At 43.6% G+C, this 23,849-nt stretch overlaps 1 protein-coding gene across 2 annotated transcripts in view; it reads left to right on the forward strand.

The window, feature by feature from the left end:
* Positions 1-23,849, forward strand: part of ADAMTSL2 (ADAMTS like 2) — a 46,746-nt gene that overhangs the window by 8,645 nt on the left and 14,252 nt on the right. For both annotated transcript variants that reach the window (XM_036753112.1, XM_036753113.1), the window contains 5 exons: positions 1,422-1,502; positions 5,122-5,297; positions 7,119-7,467; positions 8,749-9,124; positions 20,443-20,540. In XM_036753112.1, the coding sequence (XP_036609007.1) occupies positions 1,422-1,502; positions 5,122-5,297; positions 7,119-7,467; positions 8,749-9,124; positions 20,443-20,540 (1,080 nt within the window). The remainder of the gene's footprint in view (positions 1-1,421; positions 1,503-5,121; positions 5,298-7,118; positions 7,468-8,748; positions 9,125-20,442; positions 20,541-23,849) is intronic.

Here is a 23,849-nt window from a genome sequence, read left to right on the forward strand (position 1 = left end):
GTTCAGAGAGAGTAAATGACTTGCCCAAGATCATGGGGTTAACAAATAGCAGAGCCAGGACTAGGAGCCAGCTACCTTTTTTTTTTTCCTACTGCTGCCCACCCCCTCAGCTTAGGATATGAAAACAAGAAATTTTACAAAACTAAGAAGTGGAACAGGTACCTATGAAGGCCAAGAATTCCCTTTTGAGGGAAAAGACAATTTCTGGGCTATTTCTGTATAAATAGATCCCCTAAATATATATCCTGGGCATATAAAATTTTAAGTAACTGGAAAGAGCAGGAAGACTTATAGATGAATCCAAGAATCCTCAGATGAAGAAGTTCACCCAAATGCCCCAATATGATTATAGCCTCTCCAGTTGGTCATTCAATAAATCTACTCAGTCAATCAATACATTACCAGTATAGTGTGGTAGAAAGAGCAATGGAATCAAAGGCAGGTCAAGTCCCAGTTCTAACACTTAACCATGTGACCATGGGAAGCTTCTCTGAGCCTCAGTTTCCTTAACTATGAAATGGGCATAATCATACAAATGTATACCATCTACCTGGGCAGCTAGGTGGTGTAGTGGATAGGGCACTGGGCTTGGAGTCAGAAAGACCTGAGTTCAAATCCAGCCTCAGAATCTTTCTAGCTGAGTGACCTTGGGCGAGTCACTTAACCTCTTTTGCCACTGGAGAAAGAAATGGCAAATCATTTCAAGGTCACAGAGTCAGACCTGACTGAAATGACTCAATACCACCTGCCTCAAAGGGTTTTTATGAATGAATAAATGCTTATTGAATGAATGAGGCAAAGGGCTTAAGAAATCTTAAAGCTGTATGGAAATAGGAGTTTGTTATTAATAACAATAAACAATCCATCAATATACACCTTCTATGTGATGGGCAGCTAGGTGGCACAGTGGATAGAGTACCAGGCCTGGAGTCTCTTCCTGAGTTTAAATCTGCTCTCAGACACTTACTAGCTGGACATGTCACTAAACCCTGTTTGCCTCAGTTTCCTTATCTGTAAAATGATTGGAGAAGAAAATGCCAAACCACTCCAATATTTCTACCAAAAAAAAACAAACCAAAACAAAACCCAAATGAGGTTACAAAGAATCAAACACTGTTGAAAACAATTGAACAACAAATGTGACTTTCCCTGAGCCCGATGAGGTAGAGTATACAAAAATAGGACTGAGGCGTAGTTCCTGTCCTCAATGTGGGCAGTCTAGTTGGGGAGACAGGTCACTGAGGTGGAAAGATAGAGAACATGACAATGTCACATATCATTGGGCAAAGGCCAAACATACAGGTTGTCTCTACTTTACCCAGGCATCTTGAAAATAGTCAGAGGTAGTGCCCTTTTTCCTGTTTGTTTTTTTTAAACTGACCGGAGAGTTGCCTGGTCATTAACGTATAGTTTCCCCACAGGCTATTCCCTGGTAACACACATTCCAGCTGGCGCCCGAGACATCCAGATTGTAGAACGGAAGAAGTCGGCAGACGTCTTAGGTGTGTATGGCCTTGGCGGCCAGCCTGGCAGTTTTTGTCCTTTCATCTGCCTGCTATCAGTGGGCAAAATTTATAGCTGAAGGGAAAAAAAAGGGAATTTCTGGTCATGTAGAAGAGGAAACAGATTTCAGTGTGGTTCCAGAACCAATGGATAAATGTTACAGGGAGACAGATTTTGGCTCAGTAAAGGGAAGAACTTTCTAACAATTAAAACTATCTGGAAGTGAAATGGGCTGTATCTCTGGAGGTAGTGAAGTCCCTGTTGGAGGTCAGGCGGAGACTAGGTGCCATACAGGAAGGCTGTGGAGGAGGTTTCTGTGGATGATGACGCTGAGAGGACCCCCAACATCTCTCCTCAAGCTAAGATTCTGATTTGATAAAAAGTGACAGAGGGAGCCCCGGGCCTTCAAATGTGGTCCCAAGCATGCCATTTGGACCAGTTGGTCCATAGGTCTTACTCAGTGACAATTTTTGATCGATGATTTCAGATTCTTTTTTCCCTTGTTTCTGGATGAGGGGAGCAAGAGCAGATTGATAGAAAGATTGAACAGCCTACGTATTTCCTTTCCTACTCATTCATTGTTAGCCAATGAGTATTTCAGTGCTTATTCTGTGCATTACACTGTGCTAGGCACTATGTGGCTGCAGAATGGTTCTTCTTAAGCAGGTGATCCCAAACATAGAGCTGTTCGTTGCTGTGGCCACTCTCCCAGACTGAGCAGACCCTAAACTACCTCAAAGGCAGGAGGTTTAGGGCTGGGTGGGGTCCTGATCTGGGGAGGGACCCACTTCAAAGCCAATTGGGCTTACTCCCAAGAGGCCCAGGCATGGGGCAGTGTTCTAAGCTCTGCGGCTGCTGCCCCCTTTCCCAGAACAATGTCGGCCAGGGCAGGATCTCATCCTCTGGGGCTCTCCCCTGAACTGCCCTCCAGGGACCGTCTGCCCTGGCCAAGGGCTTTTGGAGAAAGCAGCTTGGTGTAACTGTGGCTTTCAGCCAAGCCGGTTACTTTGTCCTCTTCGGTGGGAGGGACGGACAGTCCAGGAAACAGACTGTACTCTGGGCTGCCTCCCGAGCTTTCTTACTTGAAACAGACGCGTGGAAATACCAAGTTAAGACTCTGAGCATTAGGAAAGCCGCAGGAAGGAAGGCCATTATTGTCAGGAAACGGGTTTAACCCTTTGTGGACAGATAGGTTCTTGCTGGGGGTCTGTGGGTATGGCTTTAACTTGCTCTATGATTCTCTCTGGCTCAGAATTCGATTTTTTTTTCAAGCCTCCATTTTCTACTCATTCTGTTCATCTGATAATAAATTAACTGCACCAGACTCTCACTCCTTGAATTGCATCAGGAGCTTTGGAAGCAAAACTCCTACTCTCGAGCAGGCCATTCCAATTCCTGGAACAAACTTTTAAAGGACACGTTTTGGAAGACAAACTGTACCCAGGTCGTAATTCTGCCTTCTCGTCTTCTCCAGCTCCTGGCCTTCAGTGTAGAGGAAAGCGTGCTGGGGCTGTAGTCCAGAGATCTGGGTTTGAATCCTGACTTTGTCACCTTACCAGCTCAGCTGTGTGATAACTGGCCAGGTCATTTCTCTATGAGCCTCAGTTTACTTTGTGTATAAGAAAGCAGTTAACCAGGGGCAGCTAGAGGGCACAGTGAGTAGAGCACTGGCCTGGAGTCAGGAGGACCTGAGTTCAAATCCGACCTCAGATACTTGACACACTTACTAGCTGTGTGACCTTGGGCAAGTCACTTAACCCCAACTGCCCTGCTTTCCTCCCTCCAAAAAAAAAATGTTAAAAAAAAGAAAGCAGTTAATTAGATTGCCATTAAGGGCCCTTTCCAAATTTCGCATTCTGTGATTCTGTCCAGTCTCTGTATAAGTTCCTCTACAAGATGGTAATAGGGAGGATAGGAAGCCTCAGTTAGTTTAGTCCTCAAGCTAAGAAATGTGGACCTGGTTTTTTTTTTTTTTTGGCACTTTAAAACCTTCAGGAAAGCTGGAAAATTGAAGCTTTCAGCCGAATCTACAAGTTCAAAATCAGGTTCTCTCTTCTCACCTGGGTTTGAGTGCGTTGTCTGCAGGGAGCTGAGCAATCGCTGGATGCCTATCTCAAGTGTTTGGTGCCAAATAGAGGATGGGAGTGTGCCAGACCAAACCCACCCACTGTCTGTGTATGCTTCCAGTTCAGGACCTTGCTGCAGTTAGGGAGATCTTTGAAAGTTCTTTGAGATAAGGACTATGTAAGGAGATTGTTGTCCCCGACCTCATCAACTTGGAATAGCCTAGCTCAGAGATGGGTGTTTGGTAGGTGCCCAGTCAAAACTTGCTGATTGACAAAGCATTTCTTTTCAGCACAGACAATGGAACTTAATCCTTCCCAGACCAGAGTGAGAAAACTTTGGGCACTCTGTATACAGGGCCAGGGAGTAGTCACCAGCAATCCAAAAAGCTATTCTTTTTGTTTCTGGCTGGGAACAGCATCATGGATGTCATAAAACAGAGAGGATGCCAGAACTGGAAGGGACCTTAATATACAGAATTCCAGAGCTGGAAGGGACCTTAGGGAATGATCTACTAGATGGATCTTTATGTTACAGATGGAGAAACTGAGGCTCAGAGAATAAACAGTTAGAAAGGACTCTGGAGATAGATCACTGTTTTCAACTCTATTACTCTATTGAGTTGGATCTAGTGAATTTAAATGACTAGCTCAAGGTCATATAGGTGATAACAGAGTCAGGATTCAAACTCAGTCCTCTGAATCTGAATCCAGTCCTTTACTTTATAGTTGGGGAAACTGAGGATTAGTTTGGGAAAAGACTGGCCCATGGTTGCACGGTAAATGGAAGAACTGGGACTAGAACTGAGGGTAATTGAAGTGGGGGGGAACTGTAGAATCAACCTGTGACCCTTTCTTTGGCCAATGAATTAAGCACTTGGGGTCTGTTTCATTGGCTGTAGCAATGGCTAATCACCATGTAGCGACTCAAACCGTCCATCAAGACAGCCCAAATAGCAGCACCAAATGGGCCTCAAGCCAGTTATTTTCAATAGTCTAGACATGTCCTTTGTTGTTTATTTTAGGCTGATATTAAAACAGGAGTGCATTTCCTGAGCATGCACTGACTCGGGTTAGACTTTTGCCACGGACACAGGGTTTGACTCACCCACGTGGCAAAAGTCCTGAACTTGGAAGTATTTTTAGAAGCTGGGTGGGAGGGTGGGAGGGGTGTTGGGGGGGGAGGGGAAGGGAGCTGTAGTCTTCTGAGTCATAGAAGGTTAGTGCTGGAAAGGACTTTAGAGCATAGAACTTTAGAGCTAGAGAGGGGCCTTAGAGATCTCTGAGTCGAGACCCTTCATTTTACAGATGGGGAATTTGAGTATCAGAGGTCAATACACAAATTCACATGTAGAGTTCATGGTAGAGCCAAGTTGAGACCTCTGGAAGCCAGTGGCTTGGCTTCCCAGTAGTACACCTGGTTGGCTCCAGGCTTGTCTCCCAACCTGGCCATGGACGGTCCATTGAAAGAAAAATTCAGCCCAGGGATACTCATTTAATGCTAAGTAGAGGCTTTCTTCCTGGCTAATGACCTGTGCATGCTTTACTGTTCTAGCTCTTGCTGACGAAGCCGGCTACTATTTCTTTAATGGGAACTACAAAGTAGACAGTCCAAAGAACTTCAACATCGCTGGCACCATTGTCAAGTACCGACGGCCCATGGATGTGTATGAAACCGGCATCGAGTACATCGTAGCCCAGGGTCCCACCAACCAGGGTCTGAATGTCATGGTATGCTTAGCAAGAGAAAATGGCGAACTTATTATGTGTAAAGTATCCACCAGAGGGAACTGTTGAATGTCAGAGAAGTTTTATTGTCTCAAATGAATCAGGAAACAGGATATAATAATATTAACACCAGTAACATCACAGAAATAAGAACTGATATTGGCACTTGTAATGATATCATAGAAACAGGAAACAGTGTTATTGGTGCATGAGATGATATCACCATGCTTTGTTTTGATTAAGGTTGGAAAGACCAGAGGGCAGGATGAATGAATTTGGGTATATGGTACTGTTGGCTGGAATGGGTCTAATTATATCCCTCCCTCTTCTGTCCCTGAATGTGGGTGATAGGCCCAGATCATTACTTCTGCCAGTTCCCAAATGTATCTGTATCTTTTCTTTTCTTTTAGAGATTCCTTAGACTAGAAAGATTTTGAGTCTGTCTCTAACCCTATGCCATGAAGAAAGCAGCTGCCATGTGACCTTAGAATCCTACCAGGAAAATGATTCCATGGTCTCCCTTCATCAAACATTCCAGGGCCTCGGTTCTGGGAATCCAAGTTGTAGAGTGGAAGGAAAATTGAGAACGTTGTGTCAAATCCCTCACAGGGTGCTTCATAACCCTCGACATAGGAGGGATGTAGAAACTCCCACTGAGCTAATTTTCCAGGCACCACGACAAAAGAATGCGTTCTCAGGGTAGAACAGTTGAGAGAGCTGAATCTGGAATCAGAGGACTTGGATTCAAATCCTGCCTATGGCACTTATTTCCTGTGTGACCCTGGGCAAATTTGTTAGCTTCTCTGGACCTCAGTTTTCTCATCTGTAAAATGAGGCCATTGGACTAGATGTTCTTTAATTAAGGTTCCTTCCAGCTCTAAATCATTAAGACAACATGGTCAGGATAGGTTTTGGTGGTAAACCTCATATGCTGTTCATTGTTTACCCTATACACCGGGCATGGCTTGACAGTTACAAAAAATTTGGATTTCTGTGAATTAACTGAATGCTAAAGTTATATGGAAGAGAATTTGATCTTTGATGATCCAGAGTGCAATTATGCTTCTCACAGGACATGGTGGGTACCACACTAGTGTGATGTTTAATCACATTAGGTAAGAGAGACTGCTGGAAATTCCGAATGACATTTTGGTAGAGCCAGATTCCAATAGTTTTTTTTTCCTTCAAATCCATTTAAATATTCTGAGAATACTTTGATAAACAAAGACTAGAAGGACATAAGTGATTGGTACCCTCAGTTAATCCCAAAACTTAGAATGGGTAGTTCTTAAATTCTCCCTCATCCAGCCCTCAATCAGACTAGTTCCCTTGCTTGCTGCCTGATTAAAAAGTACCTAATAGTGAGCTCTGTGACCTTGGGTAAATCAACTTCTCCTCTCTGGGTCCTATCTGTGTAATGAATAAAGATAATCTCTTTTAGCTTTGATGTTTTATCTTCTAAGATCCCTTCCAGCTCTAATATACTGTGTTGTGATATTCTATTTCCTAAGGTTCCATCCAGCTCTAACATTCTGTGTTCTGAGGTCCCTTCCAGCTCTGATGTACTGTATTGTGACATTCTATTTTCTAAGGTTCTGTCCAGCTCTAACATCGTGTGTTCTAACCTTGTGTGTTCTAAGGTCCCTTCCAGCTCTGATGTACCGTATTGTGACATTCTATTTTCTAAGGTTCCATCCAGCTCTAACATTCTATGTTCCAACATTGTGTGTTCTAAGGTCCCTTCCAGCTCTGACATTCTATGATCTCTGATCTGAGAGAGAGGGGCTGAATGACCCACAGGAGGATAATTTATCTTTCCTCCAGGTGTGGAATCAAAATGGCAAGAGCCCTTCAATTACCTTTGAATACACTCTTCTCAGAAAGCCCCACTCCCAGAGCATCCAGCCTGTCTACTATACCTTCTCCGAAACTGCTTCAGAGAGTGCAGAGAGCCGGGAATTTGATGGTGAGGGGCTGGTGGGCTTTGTCCAGCACAACGGCAGCTACTATGGGAAATCGTCAAAGGAAAGGCTAGATCTAGAGAACCAGCTGTTTGGCCAGCAGGGCCCCTCGGAGGATCTCAACCTGAGCAAGGGCCAGGAGACCAATGAGGTGTACGAGAGGGCAGGAGGCACGGACTGCGAGGCTCCGCTGAGGGGCAAGGCCTTCCGAGGTAACGGGCTAGCAAGGGAAGTCCAGGGCAGAAGTGCCTTCCCCACTGTAGACGATGCCAGACCATAGACTTTTAGATCATTGTTGCTCCCTCTCATTGGCAAAAAGCTTCAAGGGAATTTTTTCCCACATGACCCTTCGACATAGGCCTATTTGACATTTGGTGCGAGGCCATAACCACATTGGGGAACTGGATTCATTCTCCCGTTTGGGTATGTCTGGGCTTCTGTCAGAAGTCTCTTACCTTCCCTCAGTTATATTCTTATACGCCTGAAAACGTTTTTCAGTCTTTTTTAGTACAAAGTTCTTACACATGGCTTTGATCAGGAGTAGCTATATAGAGTGTTAGCTGTTCATTCTGTACTGGCCAGCCCTACATACTGGAGCTGGGGCAGGTGCTCCCAGAAAGGAGAGGCCCCACCTTATGGAATAATCTTGACTTTGTGCAGTAGAAACATTAATAGGGACATTTATTCTCCAGGGGTCCCAGCTTTAATATTACAAGTTAGCTAGGCCCTTCTCATAGAAGGAGAGCCTGTCTTCAGCGAAAAGGTCCCTATTATATGCCTTTTTCTCCACTTTAAGCCACCCCAGCCCCAAGCCCGGAGCAAAGTCCTTTAATACTTTGATCCAGACTATCTTCCCCCTTCCCCCAGGACATTTGACCTAAGCTGATCCTGCAAGATGGCAATGCTTAAGCCAAAGGAATAAATAATAATAACCTATATTTGACCTATATTTTCATATATATTATTTCCTAGAACCTTACAACAACCCTATGAGGTAGGTACTACAGGTATTATCCCCACAGAAGAGGAAACTGAGGTTCAGAGAGTTGAAGCAGCTGGTAAACATCAGAAGTGGGCTTTGAACCTAGTTCTCCCCAACTCTAGCACCTTTTCTCCATGATGTTGTACTGCCTCTCAATCTACAATGATTCCTTTTCAGTTATGGTAGAGAAAGGATTTTGGGGTTCAAAAACTCTTTCGACTTTCCCCAGATCACTTACTTCATGCTGGTGTCTGTGCATGTCTAATGCTGCTATAAAGATCCCTTTGGCTTGATTCATAGCCAGAATAAGCCGAATATTTGAGCTGGAAATGACCTTAGAAATTCCCTAGTTCCGTGCCCTTATTTCACAGATGAGGAAAGTAAAGACCAGAGAGGGGAATCGCTTTGTTGCTGAAGATCACACAGCTAGAGAGTGGCACAGCTGGATTTCTCAACTTTCTGATTCAACATTCTTTCCATTTTGTTTCCCTCCTTTTGTTTTAAATATCAGATTCAAATACTACCCAGGTGGTTCATACGGGAGAGAAGGAGGATCAAGACACTGATGCTCACTTTGCCTCCCAGGAGTTCCTCTCAGAAAATGCCATCTCCGACCAGCTTTTGGGCAAGAGCTCTGACTCTAAGGAGTTTGTCCTGAATGTAACAGTGAACAGCATTTTTGCTCAAGGGGACCCCCATCACCCAGGGAGCTCCCCCATGGACAGCCTCTATTTGGACTATGAGGAAAATGAAGGAGCTTACATCCTCAATGGCACCTACTTGGAGCTGAGCAGCGATAGGATGGCCAATACATCCTCAGAGACACCGTTCCCCAATGCTAGTGCGACCCTACCTAGTTCACCGGGAAACAGGACACACAAAGCAAGGTAGGAGAGCTTTTCCCACATCCGTATCCTACGTCTTTTGACACCTAAGGGCTGTGCTCTATAGGGGGACAAGGAGCACGGGCTTTTCTTCACATTGACTGAGGTTCCACCACTTCTTCGGAAGATTCTTGCTAGGTGCAAATTTGGCAGGGAAATGTCAGTGGTTCATCAGGTGGGTAGGTTGAGGTAGACAGAGCTGTTTCTACTTATTCAAGGGATGTTGGGCAAGGCATTAAAAAAGGATGCCTTCTTTTTCTCTGGTTTCTAGCACAAGATCAAGAGTCTAAAAATCCACATTATTTTCCTTCTTATTGTGCTGATGAGCTAGATAAGTTAGAGCATCAGGTCCCTGGTCAGGATTGAAATTCATAGGATTGAAAAGTCCAGATTCCTCGATTTGCAGATGGGGAAACTGGGGCTTAGAAAGGTTAAAGAACTTGCCTTAGATCATGCAGATAACAAATGGAAAAGTCAGGAATCGAAACCAGGTCCTTTGGCTCTAAATCTACTTTTTATTTTTGTACAGTGCCATTAACCTCTGAATAGGGGCATCTAAGTGAGTGAGTGGACTTGTCGCTGTTGTTTTGTGGCATCTAACTCTAGTCAACCTTGACAAAGGGTATGAAACAGATTTTCCAGTTCCAGGATGCCACCAAACTCATATCCTACAAAATCACAGAGCTTGTCAAGATCACAGGATTCTCAGAGCTTCTTAGAGGTAGCTACATGGTGCAGTAGATAGAATGCTGGGCCAGGGGTCAGGAAGACCTGAGTTTAAATCTGGTCTCAGATATTAACTGTGTGAACTTGGGCAAGTCACTTAATCTTTGTTTGCCTCAGTTTCCTCAATTGACCAGAACAGGAATAATAAAATCACCTATCTTGCAGGGTTGTTGTGAAGATCAAATGATATAAGATCTAAAAAGCTCTTAGCACAGTGCCTGGCACATAATAAGTGCTATAGAAATGTTATAATAATAATAATTAGCTAAAAGAGACTTAAGAAGCACCTTTGATTAGCCTATGTTTGAACAGGAATATTTTCTATAACATCTCTGACCAGAGGACATTAAGGTTCCATCTGTAGTGCTCCAAGGAAGTGAAACATACAGCCTCCTAAGGCAGCCCTTTTCACTTTTATATACTTCTAATTACTCGAAAGTTTTTCTTCGATTAAGCCAAAATCTGCATTGTTGCAACTTTTCATCTATTCCACCCCTTTCCCCAGGGAAACAGGTGTCTGGAGCTGAGTGGAATTAATCTTATGGTCTGTCAGAATTATATCAAGAGACTGTAAGGCCAGAAGAAAGGTTGGGTCAGAAACAGGGAACCAGGGAGCACTAGACAGATTGGGTTTGCTGACCTCCCTGGACTCTTCCTAGTTGATTTAAGACAATTCCAGTTGTAGGCAGGTAGGTGGTACAGCGGACACAATGCAGTACTTGGAGTCTAGAAGACTTGAGTTTGAATCAGGCCTCACATACTAGCTATGAGATCCTGGGGAGGTCGTTTAACCACTCTCTGCCTTAGTTGCTTCATCTGTAAAGCGAGGTTAATAATAGCACCTATCTCCCAGCTACTTGTAAGAATCAGATGAGATGATATGTATAAATTGCTTCACAAGCCTTCAAGTACCATATACATTCCTGTCACAACTATGTCTGGGTTCTTGGAGTCTGGACAGGTTGGAACTAGTGTACTTAGATGGTCCAGGCATCAGGACAAAGATGGTTCAGCTGAGGGGACCAACAACAGGAATTCACATTGGGGTCCAAGTCATCAACAAACATTTGTTAAGTGCCTACCATGTGCTAAGTACTGGGGATACAAAAAAGGGCAAAAAACAGTCCCTATCCTCAAGGTACTCACAGTCTAATGGGTGAAATAACATGCAAAAGATGATGTACAAACAGGATATATAGAGGGTAAATCAAACACAATCTAATAAGGAAAGTAATTACTTATAGAAGGCCTTACACAGCCTTTCTCTTAATGGAGAAAATTCAAATTCAACAAAGTCAACCATCATTCAGTACCTGTGCCCAAGATCTTGGCTGGAAAATGAGAGGGTCCCTGTTCTTGAGCTGACTTTCTACTAGGGGATCTAAGGCATGTCTACAAACACCTATCCTATAAAGCCGAGTGTGCCGGTTGTTGTTGGTGGTCCTTTGTTCCTGAAGAGGACCACGAGTGCTTAAGAGGAACAAATTCCTGTGGGAGTGCACAAGATGGGGAGACTGTTTCTGGTGTGGGGATCAGGAGGAGGTGATCCTTGCCAGGCCTGTGCTGATGCGGATGTGGAAAATGTCAATGCTATTGTCAGCAAAGCATCTTTGTCTGGGACAATAGATTATTGACAAGGAACATGCCCTGGACCTAATCACATTTCTTGGCACCAGGTTTAGCATGAGCAAAGATGGGCATAGGCCAGCAGTTGAGGTTTACTATAGGTTTTGGGTGATAATCTACCAATATTATATCAGCTTTGAGAAAGGATTTTGGTGGTTTTTATTTTGCATTTTTGGTCAAGTGCAGGGGAGTGGTGAATTCTATGTGTGAAGGTTGGTTTCATTTGGGAAAATACTAGAGAACAGAACCACGTGGTAAGGAAACAAAGACAGACAAAGACAAAGACCAAACAATCCCTGAACTCGAGGGGATTACCTTCTATCGAGCATGCATACAGATTAGTAAATCCAAAGTATATGCAAAGTAATTCCAAGTCAGAAAGAGTACTAACAACCAGGAAAGGCTTACTGTAGGAGGTGGACCTTAATTTTTGAAGGATTTGAAGGATTCTAAGACTGAATGGAGACTTTATGCTTTATAATGGGAAGGGCCAGCACACCAGCTTGACTAGAATCAGCCAATAAGTATCTATTAGGCACCTACTGTGTGCCAGGTGGAGGCAGCTGGGTGGCACAGTGGATGGAGTGCTGGACCTGGAGTCAGGAAGACCTGAGTTCAAATCTGGACATAGATACTTACTAGCTGTGTGACCCTGGGCAAGTCACTTAACACCGTTTGCTTTAGTTTCCTCATCTGTAAAATGATCTGGAGAAGGAAATGGCAAACCACTAGAGTATCTTTGCCGAGAAAACCTCAAATGCGGTCATGAAGAGTTAGACACGACTGAATGAATAAACAATAACAATGACAAAAAGAAGCTGAGGGATCAGAAAGCCTTCATGGAGAAGAAGGTCATGCTTGAACTGGGAATTGAAGGGAACCGATTAATCAAAGAAGCAGAGGTGAGGAGGAAATGGATTTCAAGGCATGGGGGACAGCCAAAGATGGGAGATGGAGCTCTCTCTCTCTCTCTCTCTCTCTCTCTCTCTCTCTCTCTCTCTCTCTTTCTCTCTCTCTCTCTCTCTCTCTCTCACTCTCTCTCTCTCTCTCTCTCTCTCTCTCTCTCTCTCTCTCTCTCTCTGTTTCTCTCTGTCTCTGTCTGTCTGTCTGTCTCTCTCTGTGTCTCTCTCTGTGTGTCTCTGTCTGTATGTGTGTGTGTGGGCTGTAGAGAAGGCGGAAGAAGAATGGAAAAGTAGGAAGGGGCCAGAATGCCAAATAGAGGAGTTTATATTTGGTTCTAGAGGCAATAGGGAGGTTCTAGAGATAAAATGGAGTGATTAAGTTGGATGATGAAATAGTCAGACCTGGACTTTGGGAAAATTGCTTATGGAAGTTGGATGGAGTGGGGAGACTCTATTGTGACATAGAGGGAGGCAGGATGGTACAACAGAAAGAATGCTGGATCTGCAGTCAAAGAACCCATGTTCACATCATATTCCTGATACTTACTACCTGTGTGACCTTGGGCAAGTCACTTAACCTCCCTGGGGGCCTCAGTTTCCTAGAGTGTAAAACAAAGGGCTTGGACTTGATGGCTCTGAGTCCCAGTGGTCTAGGTCCATGAGGCTTGATGAAATAGGAGGATATTACAATAGTCCGAGAGAGATGATGAGGGCCTGAGGTAGGGTGGTGGCTCTGTGAATAGAGAGAAGGGGAGGCCTAGGGGAGAGATGCTATCGAGAAAGAAACAGCAAGATTTGGCAACTGGGAGAGTGAAGAACTGAGCATGGCACCGTGGTAGTCAGCTTGGGTGACTGAAAGGAAAATGAAAGAAGTCTTGAAAGGCAGGTAGGTGGGAGCCAGATTGAGAGGGCTTCAAATGCCTGGCATTTTAAACAGGGGCTTGCTCAGTGTTTCAAGTAGCAGTATTGGATGTTGAGGGTTTTAATACAAGGAAGAGTGCAAGGATTACAACTCATTTTGCTTCCTGCCCCATTACACATTTAAATCATTACATATTTAAGAGGATTAGTCATGTCAGGTCTCAGTCTCTGACTCTGAGACATTCTCCCAGAGGGGCAACTGAGGGCCTTGCAGATCACAATGCAAACAGATTGACCTTTCTCAGGACAATAAGCTTCAAGACAAAGTTACTGATGTTCTGTTTGTGCCATGCCCCCCACCATTCAGTTCCGTTTTCAGAATTGACACAAAGCCCAAGGGGAGGCAGGGAAGGAGGCTCCCCAAGCTTCTGTCTGGGCGGTTTTGCTTTCTACTACAATGTGTTGTACTCTCCTCTTTTGTAGTGGTTCACCTCACCTTATGATGTTACAGACAGCTCCTTGTTCTTGATGAAAAATGCCTTCATTTTGGGATGTTCGTGTGCATGTGCATGGTGGGGATGATGACGGTGCTAAAATTTATAGTGACCACTGAACTGAGCTAACTCCTTGATCAGCGGGGACATAAACTGTGAAGGGAAAAACAGGGTTTGGTGGGGTCTTGCTTTTTAGTTTTTTGAGAGAGCAGGAACATCAGAGGTGGTTTTGAGGACATTCAACAAACATTGAGGGTTTCCTATGTGCTAAGACTTCAGCTACTCAAGTAATTCCTTCTCCTGAATTTGCAGAGTTGAGCTAAATAGAGCAGTCCAGTCTCTTTTTCATTGTAATTTTATAGGATATTTGGTAGCCTTACAGATCCTTCAAGAGTATTAACATAATAATCATATAATTTGGACTTAAAAGGTCATTGACAAGTTGGAGAACATCCAAAACAAGGCAACCAGGATGGTGAAGCGGGGAATTCTTTCAATAATAAACAAGCATTTATTAAGCACCTATAATCTGTCAGGTACTACGCTAAGCGCTTCACGACAGTGAGATAGGGGCTTTTATTTTTCCCATTTTATAGTTGAGGAAAATGAGGCAGACAGAGGTTAAGTGACTTGCCCAGGGTCACATTGATGCTAAGTGTCTGAGAGGGGATTTGAATTCATCTTCCTCACTACAGGCCCGGCACTATCTGCTACCCCACTTAGCTACCCCAAGGTTATGACATGTGATGACGAGTTGAAGGAATTGAGGGAGGGTGTTAAAATGTGGAGAAGAGAACACATGGGGTTGAGGGCAAATGATAGCCATTTCTGGTATTTGAAAGGCTGTAATGTGAAAGAGGGTTCAGACTGGGTCCCAGAGGGCAGAGCTAGGAGCAATGAGAGGAATATGTAGAGGCAGATTTAGGTCTGATGTAAGGAAAAACTTGCTGATAATTAGAGCAATTCCAAACTGGGATGAATGAAATCAGGAAGTAGCTCTTTGCCCCTCACTAGTAATCTTTCCAAAAAGACTGGATGCCTGGCTGCTGGAAATGCTGCAGGGGAGATTCTAATTTAGACAGAGGTTGGAGTAACTGACCACCAAAGTTCCATCCAGTTCTTTTTCTTTTGTAAGGCAATCAGGGTTAAGACTTACCCAGGGTCACACAGCTAGTAAATGTCAAGTTTCTGAGGCTGAATTTGAACTCAGGTCCTCCTGACTCCTGGGTCAGTGCTCTGTCCACTTCACCACCTAGCTGCTCCCCATTCAGTTTTGATCCTGTGATTCTGGTACTGTCTTTGACCACTCCAGATTTGGATGTCCATCACAAATAAATTAAACCAAAAGATCCAGTCACAAGGATAGTAGGTGCTCAGTGATCAAACAACAGAATGAGAACAGGATGCAAGAGGGGCTGGTGATAACTTTTAGATGCAGAAAAGTTTTCAAAACTTTATCTGGCTAACAGATACACCTCTGTCAAGAAAATCTGTTTGGAAGAGTGTTTGGGGACTTCCTCCTTCTGAGTCCATATAAAGGAGGAAAACTATGGCGGTCCCCAAATTACTGCTTAACAGTATAGAGTCTGCCCCCAGAGAGTGTTTCTGATATATTTGTGGCAGGACAGGGTGGGAGAGACACTGTTTCCAAAGTGTGACTTGCATGACATGTGACTGGGTCGTAGTCATCTCTGGGACTCCTCTGTCCCCTGGCAACATCCACAGGACCCAAGTTCCTAGGGAAGTCACTTGTCTCCTTACTTTTCAGCTCCTCAGAGCATTAGGGGGCACGGATGGTTCTTCTGGGAGACTTTGTATTTTCCCTCGACCTCAGGACTTCAGGGAAATGCAGGCCTAGAAGGCTGAAGGGACCTTAAGTTTTTTGGGCGGATGATTAAGAAGACCCTGCCTTGACAGTAGGCAGCCAAGACAACAGACAGGCTGAGAATTTCTGCCAAAGGGAATAGATTGTTCTTACACTACCCTACCTCCCTCCTCTGACAAAGCTTTGCAAGATAGAGCCACCTAGATTGGCTCTAGTACCAGGCCATCTCAGACTAGGAACATGGAGAGAACATGCTTTATCTGTCTCCCTGCTCATATTTCTCTGTCTGTCTCTCTCTTTTTCTATCTCACTTTGTCTCTTTTTCTCTCTTTCCCTGTCTCTTTCTGTGTCTCTGTCTCTCTCCCCCTATGATAGAAGTTCTGTAATAGCTTACTGCTGTTTGTACTCAGATGACAAAGTAGAATAATGGCTATGTCTGCTCCTCCATGTGGTCCAGAGCCTAAATGTTTCCAGATGACAAGACATCTCAGTTATTTATAAGCCAGTGAAGGACAAGAGGGGACCAAATGCCTCGGTTCATTTAAAGACCACCCTCCAAGCTCTAAGGGACTTGGGAGGGGGTGTGGACAAAGAATGACTTCTGGGTCCCAAGGCAGGTCTCAGGGAGTTCTGGAGAGGGTTGGCTTTCTGATAGTCAGGATGTTAGAGATTATTTATCTAATTTAAATTGAGATGCTAACACATCCTTCTGGAGTAGCGGAGGTGTATTTAGTGGTGACGGATTGAACCTGACTTGGAAATAAAGTGACCCAGATTTCAGTCCTACCATGCTGTGTGACCTTAGTCAAGTTCTCTCCCCTCTCTGGACTTCAGTTTCCTCATATAGGTTAGGAGAGGGTTGGATTAAATGATCTTTTAGGTCCCTTTGAGTTTTAAGAATGTGATGATTCTATAAAACAGATCTAGATTTTTTTCCTGGAGCATGGATTTCAATTTTGAGTGAGTGAATGAATGAATGAGTAAGTGAATGAATGAATGTGTGAGTGAATGAATGAATGAGTGAATGAATGAATGTGTGAGTGAATGAATGAGTGAGTGAATGAATGATTGAATGAATGAATGAAAGAAAAACATTTACCAAATATTATTATGTGTCAGGTACCTTGTTAAGCTCAGAATAGAGATTCAACAGAGAGATTATCTCTGTCCTCAGGAAGTTTACATGTAGGGGAATGGTGGCCAGGGAAGGGTGTGAAGTCATGGAAAGCACCTCAGTAAAGCTGATCCCATCCTCCCTCTGAACCCATTGCTTCCTATGACCCTACCTTCTAAGGAGTTCCACTTCCTACTGGGATCCTTTAAGGCTCCTAGTGGGGGCTGCTTCTGCAATTTTTTTAGGATGCCACCCAGAAAGAGGCTCTGATTTGTATGTGTGTACAGTGGTGGGGCAGAGAGGAGGTTGTTTGTTCTGGGTGCATCCCAGAGAAAGGCAGCGTCTCCCGTTTTTGCTGGGGGTGCCAGATTTAGCGCTCTTCCCCCGGGCCAAGGAACCATCAGGAGATGAGGCGGGCACAGAGGCAAAGATGTTTAGGAGAGATAAAGCCCCTGGTGCAGTGAACTGAAAAGTGAGTAGGCTAAAATAGCCATGTCTCCCCTCAGTTCTAAACACAGGAAATTATGTCTGCCCAGTTGAAAGGTAAAGTCAGAGCGGGGTTTGGAGGTTGAAAAAGAACATGAAAAGAAATGCTATTTCTATTCTTCTATGTAACTGCTACAAACAGTTAAGGGAGGGGCCATTGGAATCAAATGTTCAAAACAAATGGTATCCTTTTTTTAAGCCTTGGGAATTAAAAGCAACAAGGACGGTCACAAAAAAACAAAACCACAAAACAAATCCTGAAAAACAGACCTTTTGGGGTTTATGCTTTGACATAGGCATTTCAGAGCTTCTCCTCTCTAGAAACAGTATAAGCTGCCTACCTCACTGGGCTAGAAACAGTTGAACAATAGTCCCAAGTACTGTGACGTAAGATTTTAAAACATCACAATTTTACAGTCTTGGTAAATCCTGAGCCTGGCAGTTAAGACATGATTACAGTCAAGGTGCGGTATTTTCCTAGGTGCTTCTTTCTGAGTTTGTATCTCTGAGGATTTCAGAGAAGGAAACCTGTTGGCATTGCTGTGCAAATAGATGAGATGTTTTCTCCCAAAGATGCGGAGTGTGATGTGGTAGAAATGAATGACACGTAGGCACTTGCTCATCAAAATACCTTTTGTTTCCAAAAAATCAAGAGCAGGTTTTGAACAGCACTTTTTACCTCCCCCAAAAATCAAGTGTGAGTCACTGTGCTGGGCTAAGTGCAGTCACACATAACCACCAGGAAAATGCAACTAGATAAAGATGGCACCATTTCCTTACTCTGGAGGGGTGTGGCTCATTTAATTTCTCCTAGATTGGGGAAAATGAAATGCTGTTGAAAAACAGAGCTCTACATGCTGCATGCAGTTATGGGTTTTTCAAATGAAGCAGCTTGGTACAGTGGACAGAGTACTGATTTGGGGTAGGAGGACCTGGCTGAAATATCACCTTTGCCAACTTATAGCCTGTGTGACCTAGGACAAGCTAAGCCCCTCTCTGGGATTCCTTATCTGTAAAATGTGTGGGTTGGTCATACCATTCTTTCCCTCCCACTCTCTCCTCTTCCATTCTTCCTTCCTTTTGCCTCCCCTCTCCTATTCTCTTCTTCCTCTTCTACTCTCATTTCTTCTCTTTCCTATGAGCTTCCTTTTGCTCTTTCCTCTTTTTTCATTCATCTCTTTCTTTCTCCCATCTCTCTTCCTCTTCCCCCCTACTTATTATTCTTCTTTCTCCTTTTCTCTCCTCCATTTCTCTTCTTTTCTTTCTCCCTCTTTTCTCCCTCCTGACTAAAATCCAGAACTGGGGTTGCCTCTAGTAAATGGGGAACAACTATGAACAAATTCATTAACTAGAGTCCTATTTGTAGGGAGAATTAAGGCCCCATGTTATCGTGAAGGGGCGACTTCTCTGGAAAAAGGAAGATGAGTATTATTCACACTTGCTTATGAAATCTGGACAGGAGTTCCCCATTTAAACTCACAGATGGCTTTAGTTGATAATAGCTATCTAAACACAATACTGCTTAATACCACTTACTATTCTGTAGTACTTTAGTTCACAAAGAACTTTCATTACAACAAACCCCTGGGGGAATTTCTACCCTTCCCAAAGTGGTCATGTGGCCAGTAAGGAAAATTAAGACTTGAATCCATGCCTTCTAAATCCAAGTTCAATGTCCTTTACATTATACCTATTGGTTATTGAATCTGCTAATAACCTGGGCCCTACTAAACCGACATGAACTGAAGCCAACTTTTAGCTTATGTCTCATGGCTCAAAGGGAAAGGGAATATATGATGAGAATATGGCTCAAGCCTTAAACTGGGGTTTGGGGCCCATGTTATCTGGTTCAGACCAATTATATAGGATCCTCACCATACTTCCCTTTGTATGAGCAGAGCTTGGGGTAATTCAGGCAAGAACTTTCCCTGAGGTCTGGCTAACACCTCCTCTGCTTTCCCAGAACATCCTAGCTTATTTGGGAGTGAAGCCCAAAAGTTAGAGTGGCTTGCTCCTATTGGTACAAGGCACAAATTTAGTTTCTAAATTGAACTTTTAGATTGTGTTTGTACTGCAAAACCAGATTAAGGAGATGAACACACCTGGCAGGGCTAGATTTAATCTAACAGTGTTATTTAAAAAAAAAAAAAGACTGAGTTAAAACTCACACTTAGCAATTGGTCCTTTTCAGCCTAAGTCACTGAATCGAACATTGCAATGAATACAGCGAAAAGACCAATGGATCTGGTCCTAACTCTACCACTAGCTATTTGACTTTGAACAAGTCACTTCCTTCCTCTGGACCTCAGTTTCTTCATCTGTAAAGTGAAGGGGTGGATTAGGTGGTCCTTTAGTTTCATTCCAGGTCTGAGATTCTATGTTCTGAGGTCCCTTCTTGCACAAACATTTTGTGTTCTAAGGTCCCTTCCAGCTCTATCGCTTCCATATAACTATAATTCCTCAGTACTCTCCTTTTAAAAAACAACTCCAAAAAGCCAGTTTGTGTGTGTAGACCCAGACCTGAGCTGAAATGTGAACAGGGGAGTCCAGAGGAGACTTGGCAGTGCAGAGAGCTGGGGCTGCGGTACTCACAGCTGACTTTTATGAGGCTTTGCCGGCCAAGTGGCTGGTGTCCACCATTCAATTAAACATCTCCAGCTGAGGAGGGGGAAGCAGCAAGAACTCAGATGTTTTCAGCCTAGGGATGCCTTTTCTGCAGCCCGAAAGGCCTATAGCTTAACCACCCCTGCTCAGCAAAAAGGAAAAGAGCTAAGAGTCAGGGTTTGAGAAGCTTACATCCCCAATGCTTACACTTTTGTAGGGAGTGCTGAGCTGGGCAGAGTGCCTGGGAGGACACTGAGCTCCTGACCCTTCACATCTTCTTCTTGAAGGAGATGCTATATCTTAATACCTGGGATGCTTAGGTTGAGATTTTGAGCTGGGAAGCAACACAACATCAAAAACCAAACATGTAGACATTTGTTCAGTTCTGAAATGTTTCTCCTTGTGGGTGCTTTTATCCCATTCTCCCTATTTCTAGAGAGTGGAAGCTCTAAATCTAACCAGGCTGGGCATTCTATTGGGGGAATCAGGACAGGTATGTTATTAAAAAAACAGAACAAAACAAAATAAAACAAAACCACACACTGAAAAAAACACAGACAAGCCCAAACTAACCCCTTTCTACAACACACCGCCAGAATCCAAGCCCCAGAATCAGCTGGAGGGTTCTGTGGGACAGGCTGGAGTTTTTCCTCGTCAATTTCTGTGGTTGGTTTTGTTTCTAGGACCAGGCCCAAGTCCAGGAAGCAAGGTGTGAGTCCTGCTGACATGTACAGGTGGAAGCTCTCTTCCCACGAGCCTTGTAGCTCCACCTGCACAACAGGTAGTTGTCATGCATGAGTTTTGATTTGCAGCCACCAATGAGCCCACATCCCAATGCATGAGTCATCATCATTACCCCACAATCACCCTCACCATCACGTCTCCATTATCATTGTCATCAACATCAACCAAACACTTCTAGTACCACAGAATGTCAGATCGTAGAGGGGCCTGAGAATGGGTAAATTATCAGAGCTGGAAGAAGCTCTTGAATGTAGAATGTTAGAGTAGAACAGGATCTTAAAGAAGTGAGGCTAGAGAAAAATCATGGTCAGAGCAGGAAAGAGACCTTTGGACATAAGATGTTAGATGTAGCATATAGAACCCTGGAGTTGGAAGGGACCACATTACTGAAAACTAACTTGTTCATCAGATCCTATACACTAGAGGTATCAAACTCTCGGCCCCTCGGCCACAAACTGGGCAAAACCAGATTAAAAATGGAATTGGGAAATATTTAACAAAATAAATAAAAATACAACATTCATTTTTACTTGAGTTTGACACCGCTGTGTACACAATAAGATCACAAAGTCACCCTCTAGAAGCTCACAATTTAGTTATGATCAACTTGTAATTATCTATGCTAATGAAGAATTGAAAAGAATAATCCAAAATCACATAGATTTGATTTTGCCACACATTTTCCTCCCAACAGTTTTTCCTTCCTAGTTGTGCTTTGATTGGGCAAATGTGTTATTTAAGAGAATTTGTTTTCCAGACTGAACATAAGTTGATGTGAGTGAGGTAAGGGTTGGAGGGGAGGGGAGGTATCTCAGAGACTCCCGGAGGTAGATGATCAGAAAAAAAAAGACTACCCTGGGATTAAATACTTGTCTTAGGAAAAGAACATGTGAATAATTGAGAGCTCATAGTGTAGATAGATGTGAAAGATACATGCTTAGAAACAATAAGATATTGAGAAAATATTTGCTAAAAAAATTGCTTTTGGGGGGAGCAGTGGAGTTAAGAGCTAGATAGTCTTTTGCTTATGTGGAGATTTTTTGGATTTGTGGGGAAGAGAAACTTCAGTTAAGGATGAGAGAGCCCAGGTGAGTTCTAGTTTCTGTTAAGACTAAGTCTAAAGCTTAACGATGTCCTAACATCAGCACTAGGGTACTTGCTTTGAGTCGTTTTTTCCAGTAATGGGTATGGGTATAAATGAACCAAGTAGATTCTGAATCCCGGTCCCCATTGGAAGCAAGGACAGATGTTTGCAGGAGGCATGCCTGGTGTCATGCCATCTATGGCCACAAAAGGAGGAAGTTAGCTGACCCACATGGGATTGAACCCACAAGCTTTACCTTATTAGCACTGTGTGTTGATTACTGAGTAGTCAACACCAAAGGAAGACTATCATGATATGATTGTCAGTGCTACCTTAAGTCTCTTAAAAATGAACCAACTTCTCTGATCTTGGCTCTATGCCAAATCTCTGATAGATTTGACTTGATCTTTCCATGCTAAGTACAAATTAACTCTCATTGACCACGCAGACAGAATTATGTAGCCAGCTTAGAAAGCCTAATTTATTACGTGACCTTGGTTGGGGAAGGTACTTCCCCTCCCTGGGTCTCAGGTTCCTCTTCCATACAATGAGAGAATTGGACCAGACTCCAAGGTCCCTTCCAACTCTAAGGTTCCAGGGCTCTATTTGGCAATGAACATACAAGTACTTTCTGAGACCAAATTTAAAGGAGATTGGCTTTGTGATGGAAAGATGGAAAGGGGAAAGAATTCCTTTGCTCAGAGTCAGAAGACTGTAGAATTCCAGCTCTGTCATCAGTTTGAAGAGGGATGCTATGCAAGTTATAGATCTGGGCTTTGACTGTCCTCATTCAGAAAATGGAAAGAGTACCAGCTAGCTATCTCCCCAAAAGTAGTTGTGAGGGTGAGGTGAAACAGTAGGTGGGAGAGGGCTCTGGGAAAAGTCTAAAGCATACTTCATCTCGCAAAGGCCTATCCATCGGAGTCATAATATTTGGGGACTGGGGTCAATTCATTATAGCACCCTAGACAAGCAGATGGCTCCCTGCTTCCCTGGGCTCCTGCTTGTGCCAAGAGAGCCAGGATACACAAATCAGCAGGAAACAGAAGCATTAAGTGACGGAGGCCTAGCAATCTTGGCATCCTACTCATTTTAGGAAGGAAAGCTATTGCTTCAGGAAGAGTATAATAATAGACTCATGTGTGTGGTAATGATAATGTGCCTAGAGCAATACGCAAAGACCTTTAGCCCTATCAGCCTTAACCTTCCTACCTTATAGCTCCTTCAGATCTTGTGTCCTAGAATGTTTAAAGTGGTGTAGATATTTTAAGCCTCCTCTCTCCCCGCATCCTCATATCCATATACGATAAGGATCTGATTTTTTGAATAGATGCTTCAAAGTGTATTTTTAATACTGAATGATCTGATTGGGTTGACACTGAGTCAGCAATGGTGTTGAGATCTCCATCTATTGGAGTATGTTGTTGTAAGGGAGAACAAGAATGTTTATTTGTGGTACAGTGGAAAGGCTCTGAAGTCAGAAGACATGGGTTCAAATGCTACCTCTGATACTGCCTGTGTAAACTGAAGGCAAGTCACTTGTACCTCTTTGATCTTGAGTACCTTCATCTGTAAAATGAAGAGATAGGATTAGAAGGCCCCTGAGTTCCCTTTAAGTTCTGTCTCTGCGAGACAAAGGAAGTAATCTGGTTCCTCATTGCTACTGAATTAGCCCCCAGAAATGTCCTCATGGATGGCACCATTAGAATGTTTGAGAGGGATTCTCACAGCTGTTGAAGGTCTAGTGGACTTCCAGAATCTGTAGTGATTTACGGGTCAGCTCCGTAGTTCCTGGGGCCTGTGGGATATTCAAATCAGATTATTTAGGAAAAAGTCCTCTCCCCAAGGCTGAAGATGATAAAGCCTATCTTTGGAAGGAAAGAAAACAGTATCTTTTGTCGGGCTATGCTTTCTTTTTTTGCAGATGGGGGGGGGCAGATGGGGAGGGGGAAAGCCCATATGTTCTCTCTTAAGGCAGTTTGGTGTGTCTAACTTGAAGTTTTAGGAGATGGCAGTAGACGGGTGGTGGTGTGAGGGTGGGATTGTTTTATTTTTTCCTAATGTGTGTTGCCGTGGAGTTTATTTGTATTGGTGATAGTCCATATCGCTGGGGAGAATACCCATATCGATAAGATCATAGGTGCAGTGGGATATCAGAGGGTATTGTCATTAGGAAAAATTTGGGTGTCTTTGATTGATGGGGAAATTGATGTCCTCACAAGAACCAACCTCGGTCATTTAATCTTAGCTTCATACCGTTAA

Source organism: Trichosurus vulpecula, chromosome 3 (assembly GCF_011100635.1).
Source record: "Trichosurus vulpecula isolate mTriVul1 chromosome 3, mTriVul1.pri, whole genome shotgun sequence".
NCBI classification, from domain to species: domain Eukaryota; kingdom Metazoa; phylum Chordata; class Mammalia; order Diprotodontia; family Phalangeridae; genus Trichosurus; species Trichosurus vulpecula.